Source organism: Pseudorca crassidens, chromosome 15 (genome assembly GCF_039906515.1).
Source record: "Pseudorca crassidens isolate mPseCra1 chromosome 15, mPseCra1.hap1, whole genome shotgun sequence".
Lineage (NCBI taxonomy): Eukaryota > Metazoa > Chordata > Mammalia > Artiodactyla > Delphinidae > Pseudorca > Pseudorca crassidens.
In genome coordinates this window covers 47,221,184-47,237,286 of record NC_090310.1, presented here as the reverse complement: position 1 = coordinate 47,237,286, position 16,103 = coordinate 47,221,184, and the positions used below count along the sequence as shown (strand labels likewise).

The window sequence follows — 16,103 nt, the reverse complement described above, 5'->3', positions numbered from 1 at the left end:
GATGCCTTTTCACCTATTTATCAATAGTAGGACTCATTGTATTCTGTTTTTGGCTTCATGGTGGCTTACAGCTTATACAACCACACAGATCCTGGAATAATCAATAGTTCCTTTGAATTCTGCAGTGTATGAAATGTGAATTATTCATCATGTGTTTATGCCTGGTTTCTACATGTGAAATAGTTAAGCCTATTCTTATTTTTTTTTAACATCTTTATTGGAGTATAATTGCTTTACAATGGTGTGTTCGTTTCTGCTGTATAGCAAAGTGAATGAGCTATACGTATACATATATCCCCATATCTCCTTAAACCTATTCTTAATTTTCTCTCTTTGTAATCTTCAAAGCAGGAAATGATACCATTGCCCAAAACTTCTGGCATTGTTGATTTTGATCAGGAGGTGTAAATCTGGTAAATCATGAACAGAGAGCTGTTGCCAAATTGATGGCTGTATTTGTCTGTATTTGTAGATTGTATTTGTCTGTATTTGTAGATTGTATTTCCACAGCTATCAGTTGAGATGGTTGCTCCCTGTTAAAAGTGGTTCTAGAGTCATGCACGTGCTTGGGATTTTACTCTTAACAGATTTTTTCTTTAGCCCTTCCTACTTTGAGTTTCAAAATCTAGGGAATATAATGTGTGCCATTCTAAAGGGTGATATTTTGGCTTTTGTAGTTTTTAGGATAGCATGTTGTGAATGAAGTGGTGTTTTAAGTAGAGCCCCTGGGAAAGTTTTTTGCCAACAATCATTTTGACATCCCATGTGCTCTATTGTAATAAGAAAGCAGAATAAATAAGCTAAACTAGGTGGTCAGTATGCTTTTAAGATGAAAGCAACTATAATCCCCTTTATAATTATGAAAAGCAAACAAAAATTCTGCACAAATAGATTTAATCAATGTTTAAAGACTAGTCTCCCAGGCAGTTGCTTGTTTGACAGATAGTCCTGGTTGAAGGTAGAAATGGAGTGGGAAAATAAATAGTTACTAAGTACAGATAATAGGAATTACTGGGCAAGTGGAATAAAAAGTTGTTCCAAACAGGCCAGTTTGACTCACAAAGGATATGGGTTACCTCTCCCAGCTCTGGACTATTTCACAGACTGAATTATTTCAGACTCAGAAACTGCAGGAGCTATTAGCCATGCTAAAGTACAATGCTGGCACATGTTAGGTTAGTAGGTTTGTTTTTCAAAATTATTGAATCGAATTTCATTACATCAAAAGCTGTCCAATGTAAGAGAAGACCTCTGATCCAGCGATCCCCAATATATAGCATGTGTGCTGCCATTTTAATTCTTTCTTTCCCCGTCTGACCGTGACCAACATTATTAATTGATCATGGTTCTATTCCACTGAGCCTAGATTTAGCCTCAGAAACCTTCTCAAATCAGAGGTACAGACAGTCTCTTGTAATTAATGAATCTGAATTGTTTGAAACCTGTTTGACATCCCCGATTGGTTCTAAATTTCCTGATGGAAGAAGATAGGTAAGATAGTTGACTATGACTTGCCAAAATCATCTGCTATTTAGATTTAGAATTAAAATGAGGTTACCTGGCCTCAGTTCAGTATTCTTTGTATTACCCTATATAGACTGAAAAGGATTTTGAGATCTTAGGAGGAAAAGTGCTTTAGGTAATAATGTAATGGTGTATATTCCATCTAGGAACTTCTACTGTTATAAGATTACTTACATAGTAATTGTATTTTCATTATTTGATCCACAATTTATTTATAGTTATATTCTTAAAAAGACACACCCACACACACACGTAGAAGAGGGTCATTTAAGAATTATTTTTTTCAGGAAGAAAGTAAGGTAATATTCCATTTGTATCTTGAGAAAAACATAAAATAATGACACTACTGTCAAACACCAGGATTATTTTTCATTTAGGCTAATTATCCCATGAAAAAGAATCCTACTTGTATCTGATTTTTTTTTTGGTTTTGATAATTTTATAATGAATATTTATACCTATGTATAATTTGATAATTTGAATTAAAAAATTCAAAACTGAGTTTAATTAGAAAAAAACAATTTCTCTAAACGTCAAAAAACAATCATTTGCTTAGGGTATGATAAGTAAATTCTTCAAATTTGCCACTTTGAAATTAGATTTTGGTCACCCTTACCCCCATTTTATATTCCGTGTTGTTTTTGCTTTTTAAACAGTGAGACTGTTCATTTCATTGAGTTGTTATTTTGGGGAGGAAAAAGTGCAATACACAGATTCATTAATTTGTACTGGCTCATTTTAGTTTCTCATTGAATAGGTCTTTGAGACAATTACTGAAGCTTGCTTTTTTCCTCCACCTCCTCTGGTAATAGAAGTGACATTTTACTTAGGAAAATATGAAAAAAAATAGTGTTGATTGAGATTCGTTCAAGATGGCAGAGTAGAAGGACATGTGCTCACTCCCTCTTGCAAGAGCACCAGAATCACAACTAACTGCTGAACAATCATTGACAGGAAGACACTGGAACTCACCAAAAAAGATACCCCAATTCCAAGGACAAAGGAGAAGCCACAATGAGATGGTATGAGGGGCGCAATCACAATAAAATCAAATCCCATAACTGCTGGGTGGGTGACTCACAAACTGGAGAACACTTATACCACAGAAGTCCACCCACTGGAGTGAAGGTTCTGAGCCCCACGTCAGGTTTCCCAACCTGGGGGTCTGGCAATGGGAAGAGGAATTCCTAGAAATCAGACTTTGAAGACTAGCAGGATTTGATTGCAGGACTTTGACAGGACTGGGGGAAACAGAGACTCCACTCTTGGAGGGCACACACAAAGTAGTGTGCGTATTGGGAACCAGGGAAAGGAGCAGTGACCCCATAGGAGACTGAACCAGACCTACCTGCTAGTGTTGGAGGGTCTCATGCAGAGGTGGCGGGTGGCTGTGGCTCACTGTGAGGACAAGTACACTGACGGCAGAAGTTCTGGGAAGTACTCCCTGGAGTGAGCCCTCCCAGAGTCCGCCATTAGCCCCACCAAAGAGCCAGGTAGGCTCCAGGTGTTGGGTCGCCTCAGGCCAAACAACCAGCAGGGCAGGAAGCCAGCCGCACCCATCAGCAGACAGGCAGATTAAAGTTTTACTGAGCTCTGCCCACCAGAGGAACACCCAGCTCTATGCACCACCAGTCCCTCCCATCAGGATACTCACACAAGCCTCTTAGATAGCCTCATACACCAGAGGCAGACAGCAGAAGCAAGAAGAACTACAATCCTGCAGCCTGTGGAAGAAAAGCTACATTCACAGAAAGAGAGACAAGACGAAAAGGCAGAGAGCTATGTACCAGATGAAGGAACAAGATAAAACCCCAGAAAAACAACTAAATGAAGTGGAGATAGGCAACCTTCCAGAAAAAGAATTCAGAATAATGATAGTGAAGATGATCCAGGACCTCGGAAAAAGAATGGAGGCAAAGATGAAGAAGATGCAAGAACTGTTTAACAAACACCTAGAAGAATTAAAGAACAAACACCTAGAAGAATTAAAGAACAAACAAACAGAGATGAACAATACAATAACTGAAACGAAAAATACACCAGAAAGAATCAATAGCAGAATAACTGAGACAGAACAAAGGATAAGTGACCTGGAAGACAGAATGGTGGAATTCACTGCCATGGAACAGAATAAAGAAAAAAGAATGAAAAGAAATGAAGACAACCTAAGAGACCTCTGGGACAACATTAAATGCAACAACATTCACATTATTCGGGTCCCAGAAGAAGGAGAGAGAGAAAGGACCCGAGAAAATATTTGAAGAGATTATAGTTGAAAACTTCCCTAACATGGGAAAGGAAATAGCCACCCAAGTCCAGGAAGTGCAGAATCCCAGGCAGGATAAACCCAAGGAGAAACACACTGAAATACATAGAAATCAAATTGACAAAAATTAAAGACAAAGAAAAATTATTGAAAGCAACAAGGGAAAATGACAAATAACATACAAGGCAACCCCCATGAGGTTAACAGCTGATTTCTCATTAGAAACTCTACAAGCCAGAAGGGAGTGGCATGATATATTTAAAGTGATGAAAGGGAAGAACCTACAACCAAGATTACTCTACCTGGTAGGGAGCTCATTCAGATTCTACAGAGAAATCAAAAGCTTTACAGACAAGCAAAAGCTAAGAGAATTCAGCACCACCAAACCAGCTCTACAACAAATGCTAAAGGAAGTTCTCTGAGTGTGAAACACAAGAGGAGAAAAGGACCTACAAAAACAAACCCAGGGGCTTCACTGGTGACCCAGTGGTTGAGAGACTGCCTGCCGATGCAGGGGACATAGGTTCGCGCCCCGGTCTGGGAAGATCCCACATGCCGTGGAGCGGCTGGGCCCGTGAGCCATGGCCGCTGAGCCAGCGCGTCCGGAGCCTGTGCTCTGCAACGGGACAGACCACAACAGTGAGAGGCCCATGTACTGCAAAAAAAACAACAACCAAAAAAAACAAAAAGAACGAAAAACAAACCCATAACAATTAAGAAAATGGTAATAGGAACATACAAATCGATGATTACCTTAAACGTAAATGGATTAAATGCTCCAACCAAAAGACACAGGCTCGCTGATTGGATACAAAAACAAGACCCATATATGTGCTGTCTACAAGAGACCCACTTCAGACCTAGGGACACATACAGACTGAAAGTGAGGGGATGGAAAAAGATATTCCATGCAAATGGAAATCAAAAGAAAGCTGGAATAGCAATACTTATATCAGATAAAATAGACTTTAAAATAAAGAATGTTACAAGAGACAAGAAAGGACATTACATAATGATCAAGGGATCAATCCAAGAAGAAAATATAACAATTATAAATATATATGCACCCAACATAGGAGCACCTCAATACGTAAGGCAACTGTTAACAACTATAAAATAGGAAATCGACATTAACACAGTTATAATGGGGGACATTAGCACCTCACTTACACCAGTAGACAGGTCATCCAAACAGAAAATTAATAAGGAAACATAAGCGTTAAATGACACAACAGACGATAGCTTTAATTGATGTTTATAGGACATCCCATCGAAAAACAACAGAATACACTTTCTTCTCAAGTGCATATGGAACATTCTCCAGGATAGATCACATCTTGGGTCACAAATCAAGGCTCAGTAAATTTAAGAAAATTGAAATCATATCAAGCATCTTTTCTGACCACAATGCTATGAGATTAGAAATCAATTACAGGGAAACAAACATTAAAAACACAAACACATGGAGGCTAAACAATACGTTACTAAATAGCCAAGAGATAACTGAAGAAATCAAAGAGGAAATCAAAAAATACCTAGAGAAAAATGACAATGAAAACACAATGATCCAAAACCTATGGAATGCGGCAAAAGCACTTCTAAGAGGGAAGCTTATAGCAATACAAGCCTACCTCAAGAAACAAGAAAAATCTCAAATAAACAATCTAACCTTACACCTAAAGGAACTAGGGAAAGAAGAACAAACAAAACCCAAAGTTAGTAGAAGGAAAGAAATCGTAAAGATCAGAGCAGAAATAAATGAAATAGAAACAAAGAAAACAAAGCAAAGATCAATAAAGCTAACAGCTGGTTCTTTGAGAAGATAAACAAAATTGATAATCCATTAGCCACACTCATGAAGAAAAAGAGGGAGACGACTCAAATCAATAAAATTAGAAATGAAAAAGGAGAAGTTACAACAGACAGCACAGAAATACAAAGCATCCTAAGAGACTACTGCAAGCAACTCTATGCCAATAAAATGGACAACTGGGAAGAAATGGACAAATTTTTAGAAAGGTATAACCTTCCAAGACTGAACCAGGAAGAAATAGAAAATATGAACAGACCAATCACAATTAATGAAATTGAAACTGATTAAAAATCTTCCAACAAACAAAAGTCCAGGACCAGATGGCTTCACAGGTGATTTCTATCAAACATTTATAGAAGAGCTAACACCCTTCCTTCTCAAACTCTTCCCAAAAATTACAGAGAAAGGAACACTCCCAAACTCATTCTGTGAGGCCACCATCACCCTGATACCAAACCCAGACAAAGATAGTTTAAAATAAGAAAATTACAGACCAGTATCACTGATGAATATAGATGCAAAAATCCTCAACAAAATACTAGCAAACAGAATCCAACAACACAGTAAAAGGATCACACACCATGACTAAGTGAGATTTATCCCAGGGATGCAAGGATTCTTCAATATACGCAAATCAATCAATGTGATACACCATATTAACAAAATGAAGAATAAAAACCATACGATCATCTCAATAGATGCAGAAAAATTTTTTGAGAAAATTCAACACCCTTTATGATAAAACCTCTCCAGAAAGTGGGTATTGAGGGAACCTACCTCAACATAATAAAGGCCATATATGACAAACCCACAGCAAACCTCATTCTCAATGGTGAAAAACTGAAAGCATTTCCTCTAAGATCAGGAGGAAGACAATGATGTCCACTCTCACCACTATTATTCAATATAATTTTGGAAGTCCTAACCATGGCAATCAGAGGAGAAAAGGAAATAAAAGGAATCCAAATTGGAAAAGAAGAAATAAAACTGTCACTGTTTGCAGATGGCATGATACTATACACTGAGAATCCTAAAGATGCTACCAGAAAACTACTAGAGCTGATCAATGAATTTGGTAAAGTTGCAGGCTATAAAGTTAATGTACAGAAATCTCTTGCATTCCTGTACACTAATGATGAAAAATCTGAAAGAGAAATTAAGCAAACACTCTCATTTACCATGGCAACAAAAAGAATAAAATACGTAGGAATAAACCTACCTGGGGAAACAAAAGACCTGTATGCAGGAAACTATAAGACACTGATGAAAGAAATTAAAGATGATAAAAACAGATGGAGAGATATATCATGTCCTCATATTGAAAGAAACAATATTGGGAAAATGATTATACTACCCAAAGAAATCTATAGACTCAATGCAATCCTTATCAAATTACCAATGACATTTTTTACAGAACTAGAACAAAAAAAATCTTAAAATTTATATGGAGACACAAAAGACCCTGAAGAGCCAAAGCAGTCTTGAGGGAAAAAAAAGGAGCTGGAGGAATCAGACTCCTTGAGTTCAGAATATACTACAAAGCTACAGTAATCAAGACAGTATGGTACTGGCAGAAAAACAGAAATATAGCTCAATGGAACAGGATATAGAAAGCTCAGAGATAAACCCATGTGCCTATGGTCAAGTAATCTTTGACAAAGAAGGCAAGAATATACAATGGAGAAAAGGCAGCCTCTTCAATAAGTGGTGCTGGGAAAACTGGAGAGCTACATGTAAAAGAAGAAAATTAGAACACTCCCTAACACCATACACAAAAATAAACTCAGGATGGATTAGAGACCTAAATGTAAGACTGCACACTATAAAACTCTTAGAGGAAAACATAGGCAGAATACTCTTTGACATAAATCACAGCAAGATCTTTTTTGATCCACCTCCTAGAGTAATGGAAATAAAACCAAAAATGAACAAATGGGACCTAATGAAACTTAAAAGCTTTTGCAAAGCAAAGGAAACTACAAGCAAGAGAAGAAGACAACCCTCAGAATGGGAAAATAATTGCAAACAAATCAATGAACAAAGGATTAATCTCCAAAATTTATAAACAGCTCATGCAGCTCAATATTAAAAAAGCAATCAACCCAATCGAAAAATGGGCAGAAGACCTAAATAGACATTTCACCAAAGAAGACATACAGATGGCCAAGAAGCACATGAAAAGCTGCTCAACCTCACAAATTATTAGAGAAATACAAATCAAAACTACAATGAGGTATCACCCCACAACAGTTAGAATGGGCATCATCAGAAAATCTACTAACAACGAACGCTGGAGAGGATATGGAGAAAAGGGAACCCTCTTGCACTGTTGGTGGGAATGTAAATTCATACAGCCACTATGGAGAACAGTATGGAGGTTCTTTAAAAAACTAAAAAATAGAATTTCCATATGACCCAGCAATCCCACTACTGGGCATATACCCAGAGAAAAACATAATTCAAAAAGACACATGCACCCCACTGTTCATTGCAGCACTATTTACAATAGCCAGGTCATGGAAGCAACCTAAATGTCCATCGACAGATGAATGGATAAAGAAGATGTGGTACATATATACAATGGAATATTAGCCATAAAAAGGAATGAAATTGAGTCATTTGCAGAGATGTGGATGGATCTAGAGACTGTCATACAGAGTGAAGTAAATCAGAAGGAGAAAAACATTTTTCGTATATTAACGCATATATGTGGAACCTAGAAAAATGCTACAGATGAACCGGTTTCCGGGGCAGAAATAGAGACACAGATGTAGAGAAGAAACGTATGGTCACCAATGGGGGAAAGTGGAGGGGTCAGGTGTGGTGGTGTGATGAATTGAGAGATTGGGATTGACATATATACACTAATATGTATAAAGTGGATAACTAATAACAACCTGCTGTATAAGAAAAAAAAATAGTAGCAATTAGCCATGCTACTACGAAAAATATATATATGTATATGGCACTGTCTATGAAGTATTCTTGACAGGGAGTGGAAAAGTGAGCCTAAATCTAATAAAAAATTAAAAATAAAAAAAAAAGGAAAATAGTGTTGATTAGTAAGCATGCTCAGAGAAGGGATTTTTAAATCTCAATCTAGAAGCAGTAGCATCATGCTTATCAACTTTAAGTTTTCTTTGTTCCTTTCTCCTTTACCTTCCATATGTAACTCTAGGAATAACAAGAGGCATATCCAAAATTCCCTCTAGCAGGGGACGTAGGGAGGGACATAACTATATAAACGTATTTCATACAATTTTAATCACTATTTCCAAATAAACTTTTAAGAGTTTCTTTAACAGACCTTGATCTTACAGGAAGAAAAGGACCAAAATTTGCTCTTTCCACACACTTCAGTAAACAAAAACCTCTTCTACGTCAATAAAGAAATGGTATTAATCCTGCCAGTTATCTCACTGTTGGAAAACATGTATTGAGAACTTATTAAATGCAGGCCAAATTATTAAACTCAGACTTTATCTTTAGGGGCTTCGTCTCTAATTAGGATATACCTCGATTTATTAGAAATAATTAAGTAAAAATTAAATGACTACTAATTTTAGAAACACAAAAGTCATTTTCACTTTTGTAAAATGGAAGAAATAATATTAATCCACCTGGCCAATAAATGTTGACAATCAGTTATATTATACATAAGGTGCTTTGTGAAGGTAGAATAATATTAGAAATCATAATAAAGTTTCACTTTTATTTGCCAATATTTTTGTCACTTTTACTGAAGAAAATTGTCTTGATATTTTTCCTAATAATGTAGACATTTTATTTTTTAATTTTTAGAGAACAGAAATTGATAAAATAGACTTAAATTTGATGGGTTCTTTAGAAAAATCATTATCAGGATTACAGTTATTAGAATTGCTTTGAATATATTTAAGCAGCTTAGATTAAGATTCTATTACATGACTGGTAATGCACATGAAATTATCTTAAAAGTGATTGTGCCCTATGTAAATGCCACAATTTTATAAAATACTTCTATGTAGATGTTAAAATGTGGCCAGACATGCTCACCTAGACGCGAGCACACATCTGACATAAACTGACTTGATGGTTCTCCAGGACTGGAGTTCCAGTTCCTACACCTGCTCCCACACATCCACCCACCTCTATTGGATGAGGGCCTGGTTAAACAGATGGGTCTTGTGCTGTGCTCTCAAAAGAGGCAGCCTCCACCTTTACTGAGCAAAGCATTGGGTGAAAATAGGTTATATTGTGTTATTGTGATTCTGGGCACGATAATTTGCATGTAAAGCTACTGTTTATTGCTGTTGTTGTTTGTTGTTGGAAATACATTTTTCTTTATGAATGAATATGTATAAATTGGAGGACAACAGATGGAGTTTCTGGGATCTGGAAAACCTATAGACAGGGAAGGAGTTCTCAGTCAAATATAAAAATAAAAAATCGGCAGGAGTGTGAAATGCCATGCAGTTTTATAAATGCATGTAGCTAAGATTTTTAAGAAAATGTTTGGGTTTGCCAAGAGACATCATGAAATTTCTCCCATCCACTAAAGGGTATGGAACCAAGATAGAATTCATAACATCTTTCCTCATTCCCCTTCAGCAAGTTACCACTTCAGCAGTTACAAAGTTTGATTTGGGGCAGGGCATTAAGTCCTGGATACGATCTATGTAAATACTACACATTTTCACTGTGAAGTCAGAAGGATTTGGGGGACCTGAGGTGACAGGGTGGCAGATGACTTTATAATATCTGAAGTGGGACTTCCCTGGCGGTCTAGTGGTTAACACTGCACGCTTCCACTACAGGAGGCACAGGTTTGATCCATGGTCAGGGAACTAAAATCCCACATGCCATGTGGTGCGACCCAAATAAAGAAAAAAAAAAAGTTAAAAAAGTAAATAAAATGTAATATCTGAAGCGAATTTTGTTTATGGTTGACTAATGGCATTGCTACGCAGTCCATATTTGTGATGAAAGCATTGCGGGGAAGGCATAACCAGCAATTAGATGGCCCTGTACTTGAAAGATCATATGAGACAAGATGTGATGCTCTAAGATTGACATATTGAGAAAACCTTCAAAGGCATTTGTTCTCCACGCATTTTCATCATGTTCTCTTTAGTGTTTCAATAATTAGCAAACCATCACATATGAATATAGGCATTTATTCTTAAAATGCTCCATTATTTATTGATAGAATCATTAACACTCTGATATTTGCTTCTCTTATTATGGCAGTGCGTGGTTTGTGGACATCACAGGAAAATTCAAGTTAAAGATTCCTACTCCTCTTTCTTAAATGATTTCTTTAATCTTTTGGTAGCTCAGGTTTCTCCACAAAGAAAGGGACTTTGATTACCACATACTTTTTTTATGTTGCTGCAGGACTTCTGTTTTCTGGCTTTTGTAGAGACTAGATAAACATAGGCATAAAGTTGCTTAATACTTCAGCAGAAAACTGCAGTGGAACCTTCTGAAAATCTGACCTCTTAAAAAAATCTAAATGGAATAGTCTTATATTTTGCTTACTATTTGACTTCATAATTATATGTGCTAGGTTAATGGATAAATGGGTAAGAAATGACACATCATTGTTTTACAAAAATATTTAAAATTTATTTCTTTCCCTCAAACAAAAAAATTAATGTAAAAATGAATAAATCTGTCACTATTTGAGTTCATTCTTATTGTAGAGTGTCTTGAGATAGCTTTATTTGATGGTGTTTAATTTAATTAAAATTATCATTATACTTTCTTGTTACATTGTTCTTTGAAATTGTTGAAATTGCCTAAAAAACATTGTTCTATCTCTAGTTGATAAAATGGAGAAACCAAAAGATTAGTTTAGATACAGAATGGAACAAAAAGGATCACATATGTACTTCATTTTATTAGAAGGAAGCACATTGTAAAAATATTCATTTGAAGAGAAAAAAGAGAAAAATAGTGAAATATTTCCATTTTCATACCATAATAAAACAGTAATAAAGTCTGTCTTTATATGCAAGTACATATTGTAATATATATATGTGTGTGTGTGTGTGTGTGTGTGTGTGTGAGTGTGTGTGTGTATGTACAGCATGATCATTACCAACTTTTCCTGAACTACTCTGGCATATTATATTTTTATATATTATTTAATGTCTTTTATTTTGTTTTCTTTTGAACAGCAAATACCAGTCTTCTTGGAGGTGGAGGTGGTAAGTCCTGAACATCACTTAAAATATATTTTATTACTACACCAACCATAAGATGTTTAGTAAGTTCTGTGATACTTTAAAGAAAATTAATTTTGCTGTAGTCATCAACCACGCAAATTATAATCTTAGAAAATTTATAATAGAAATATCTTGGGTTTGCCTAAACGTTATTTTAACTGACTTCAAAATATGCAGAATACTGTTGTTGTTCTCATCAAGCTTTATATTTCTATCTTTGGCATAAACTATAGCAGCAATAAGCTATTGAGGTGAACACACATATAGTAGATGATAGTCACTTTTTAAGTATAGTTGATTTGCAATGTTGTGTTAATTTCTGCTGTGCAGCAAAGTGATTCAGTTCTACACATATATAAATATATATACATTCTTCTTCATATTCTTTTCCATTATAGATTATCACAGGATATCAAATATAGTTCCCTGTGCTACACAGTAGGACCTTGTTGTTTATCAATTCTATATATACTAGTTTGCATCTGCTAAGCCCAAACTCCCAGTCCATCCCTCCCTCACACCCCTTCCACCTTGGCAACCACAAGGCTGTTCTCTATATCTTTGAGTGTGTTTCTGTTTTATAGATAAGTTTATTTGTGTCATATTTTAGATTCCACATATAAGTGATATCATATGGTATTTGTCTTTCTCTTTCTGACTTACTCCACTTAGTATGCTTATCTCTGGGTCCATCCATGTTGCTGTGAATGGCATTATTTCATTCTTTTTTATGGCTGAGTAATATTCCATTGTGTATATATACCACATCTTCCTTACCCATTCATCTGTTGATGGACATTTAGGTTGTATCCATGTCTTGCTTATTGTGAATAGTGCTGCTATGAACATAGGGGTGCATGTATCTTTTTGAATTATAGTTTTGTCCAGATATGTGCCCAGGAGTTGAATTGCTGGATCATATGGCAACTCTATTTTTAGATTTTTGAGGAACCACCATACTGTTTTCAATAGTGGCTGCATGAGTCACTTTTAATATGAATTTTAAAATAATACATCTGGAGACTTGCGGTTTTTATCTTTTTTTTTTCCATAATAATGACTAAAATCATTATGACTTTGTAGCCTGAGAGCTTAACATATCAGTGACTTACTGTGAAAAATAAAGGAAGAAATTGGTAGTGGCATTTTGCTTTTTCTTTCTTCCTTTTCAGAGGAGAGAGAGAAAGAGATCAAAGTGAGATGAGGAAGAGAGAGATTTCTGTACTAGGAATTCTTTTTTGATACTAAAATCTTGGAACTATTTATTATTTTTATTTCTAGGTTGAAAGATGAAAGCTTACCTAGCCCCAGTCTATACTACATAGTAGGGGAGGAAAAAAGTATACAGTAGAATGGGGTCCTTTTCATTTAGGACCCAGATGGACATAAATAGGTTTGTTTTCTCTCTCCCTCTTCCTCTTGCTCCCTCTTTTCATGTATGTGGTTGAAATAGATATGATTGTATATACAGAGCTTTAGGTTTTCAACAAACAAGTTAGAACTTGTTTACTTGATCCCCAACTTTTAAGAAACGTTATCCTTTATAAATCATCATCAGGAGGTTTCAGCTTAAATTTTATTTGAAAATTAAAATTTTAACCATTGTTCCCATATAAGAATCAATAGATTTTTAAAAACAGAATGTTGGAAATAGAAATGATAGAAAATAGTTTAAACTAGAAAGTGCTCTTCATATTACCACATGTCAATGCACATTCTATAGCAGAGTATTTTTCTTCTTCCCCAAATTACTTTAGAAAATATAAATATACAGGGGTTCTCATTGTTCTTCTTTTTCTTCTTCTTCTTCTTCTTTTTGGTATTCTTTGGGAACTAGAAGAGAAATATTCCTTAGGAATGTACTGGATTCCCAATAAATTTTTATCTCTAGGTTTCTTATAATATGTGAAGGAAACATTAAAATAAGTCATTCATAGTGATGATTTTCTTACATGACATATTAGTATTTTAACAAATTTGACTAGTACTGTTAAGTAGGATAAAAAGTTAAAATTGAGTCTACATATACAAATCTATCAATTTAAAACAGCAGACAAATTAGCTAGATACTTAATTTATGGTTCTTGGCTATTTAAAAAAAAACTGAATTGACTAATTATATAAGTTAAAATCACTTTAGCTGCCCATAACAGAAACCCCCCAAATAATAGTGACTTAAAGGAGATAGAAAAATGTTTCTGTCCCCTGTGAAAGCAGCTTAGATGTAGACTAGAGTGGCTGTGCAGTAATCCCATCCTGTCATCAAGTGCTCAAGCTCTGGCTTTTCTGCTCTTCCTACTGTGTGGAACTCAGGGTCCACAGAGGCTGCTGGACTCTGGGCATCAAAAATATGGGTGTCAGGAGGAGTAAGAGAGGCAAAAAATCAAAAAGGTGGCCCCTAAAAGACAAGCCAGTTTTCTTTAAGCAGCTTTATCTGATGTCTCATATCCTTGAATTGATCAAATGTTCATTCATGGATAATATAGTTTTATGCCAGGAAGAAATGTGCTCATCAAAAAAAAGCAGTGCTCTGTTTTTTAAGGAAGAAGGGGAGGGTGGAGGTTTGGCAGGCAATGAGCAGTCCCTGCCATTTTGGGGAAGGTAGGCTGCTGTTCAGGTACCCTTGTCAAGCTGCTTTGTTTCAATATATGTATACATGGTTGGTGTGTATAGAATTAACGCTAGTGAGTTGGCCTGTATTTCCTTGTGGTTCCTTCAACCTGTGTGTAGATACAGTGTACATTTTTAGCAATGGTAAGACGTTCAGGAATGGCAAACTCAATGTTCTGTTTACCTGAAGTATATACTTGACTGTCCTCTAGGTGGTTGATGTTGCTAAATGCAGTTATTTGCCATAATTTCTCATTTCTGAATTCTAAAATTAGCAGCTCAATATCATCATAAAGATAAATTATAAGTATTTAAGATGGATGTAATTTCTTTCATTAAAGTAGGTCATTGACAGGTTTAATTCATTTATGCACTTCTGGAGATGTCAAGATTGCTCTAAAATACATGTCTGATTTTTGGAAAGCTGCATTTAAAACTTAAATTTAAGGAATATTTTTAGCCTTCTCTGAACTGATTTTTGGCCTTTTGATTCTGTGACAAATCTTATTAATCCTGTCAGTGATATTTGTACAGCAACAGCTAATAATCATCTAATAAGGAGCCTAGAACTGATGCAGTCCTCTTGGATTTGATCAATGATTCCTTTTATTGACTTGAATTAATATACCTTCAAAAACCTCTAAAGGAAATAATTCTTTGATTGACTAAACAATTTGATCAAGAAAATTTGGGACCACATAAAAAAATAATAATAGTATCTTAAGTACCATTTTTTCAGGTTCTCAGGAGGGCTTCCCCCCAGTTCTGTATACGTTGCACTTGAAATTTAGGCAAAAATCAGTCTATACAAAGTTGTATTATCTATAATCTTAGCGTTTTGCTCTTTTTTTTTGGAGTGCTCATGATCAAGACAAGAGATCTCCTAAGAGGAGATTTTAAAAATGGTCACAATCACCCACTCAGTTTTTTGTTTGTTTGTTTGTTTGTTTTTTGCGGTACGCGGGCCTCTCACTGCTGTGGCCTCTCCCGTTGCGGAGCACAGGCTCCGGATGCGCAGGCTCAGCGGCCATGGCTCACGGGCCCAGCCACTCTGTGGCATGTGGGATCTTCCCAGACTGGGGCACGAACCCGTGTCCGCTGCATCTGCAGGCGGACTCTCAACCACTGTGCCACCAGGGAAGCCCACCCACTCAGTTTTCATTTTAAAGTGAGAGAATCATTTCACATAGGTGTGGATTTTCATCTTTGGGCCAGAGGTCACTCTCTTTAGGAACTTAGTGTCACTTAGTGTCATTGTAGTGAGTATAAGTGATAGGGCTTCAACTACCTAGTCATATCAGTTAAAATACTTGGTAAAATGGATCATCTATGTATATATGTCCCAGATATGTTAAGGGCAAATAAATATACTAATATTTAAGTAAGAATGTGGTTGGTCTATAGTGACTGGATTCTGTCTTTCAGGAAGCCTTTATATAATCTAGGTAATGGTATAATGTCAAAAAACCTTAGAAGTTCTATTAATTTTTACAAGCTCTCCATCATTGCTCCCAGTACTAACCTGCATAGCAGTATAGCACATTTAGATATAAAACAAGTAAATTTAATTTTCTCATTTAGTCCTTTTCTTAGTCAGGGTAGGCTACATTATGCTATGGTAACAAACCTAAAAATCTTAGTGGTTAAAACAATAAGGTTAATTTCTTGCTCACATCAATGT

At 35.8% G+C, this 16,103-nt stretch overlaps 1 protein-coding gene across 3 annotated transcripts in view; it reads left to right on the top strand.

Moving 5' to 3' along the window:
* Window positions 1-16,103, top strand: part of MACROD2 (mono-ADP ribosylhydrolase 2) — a 1,985,215-nt gene that overhangs the window by 442,998 nt on the left and 1,526,114 nt on the right. For all 3 annotated transcript variants that reach the window (XM_067707453.1, XM_067707452.1, XM_067707451.1), the window contains exon 4: window positions 11,765-11,794. In XM_067707453.1, the coding sequence (XP_067563554.1) occupies window positions 11,765-11,794 (30 nt within the window). The remainder of the gene's footprint in view (window positions 1-11,764; window positions 11,795-16,103) is intronic.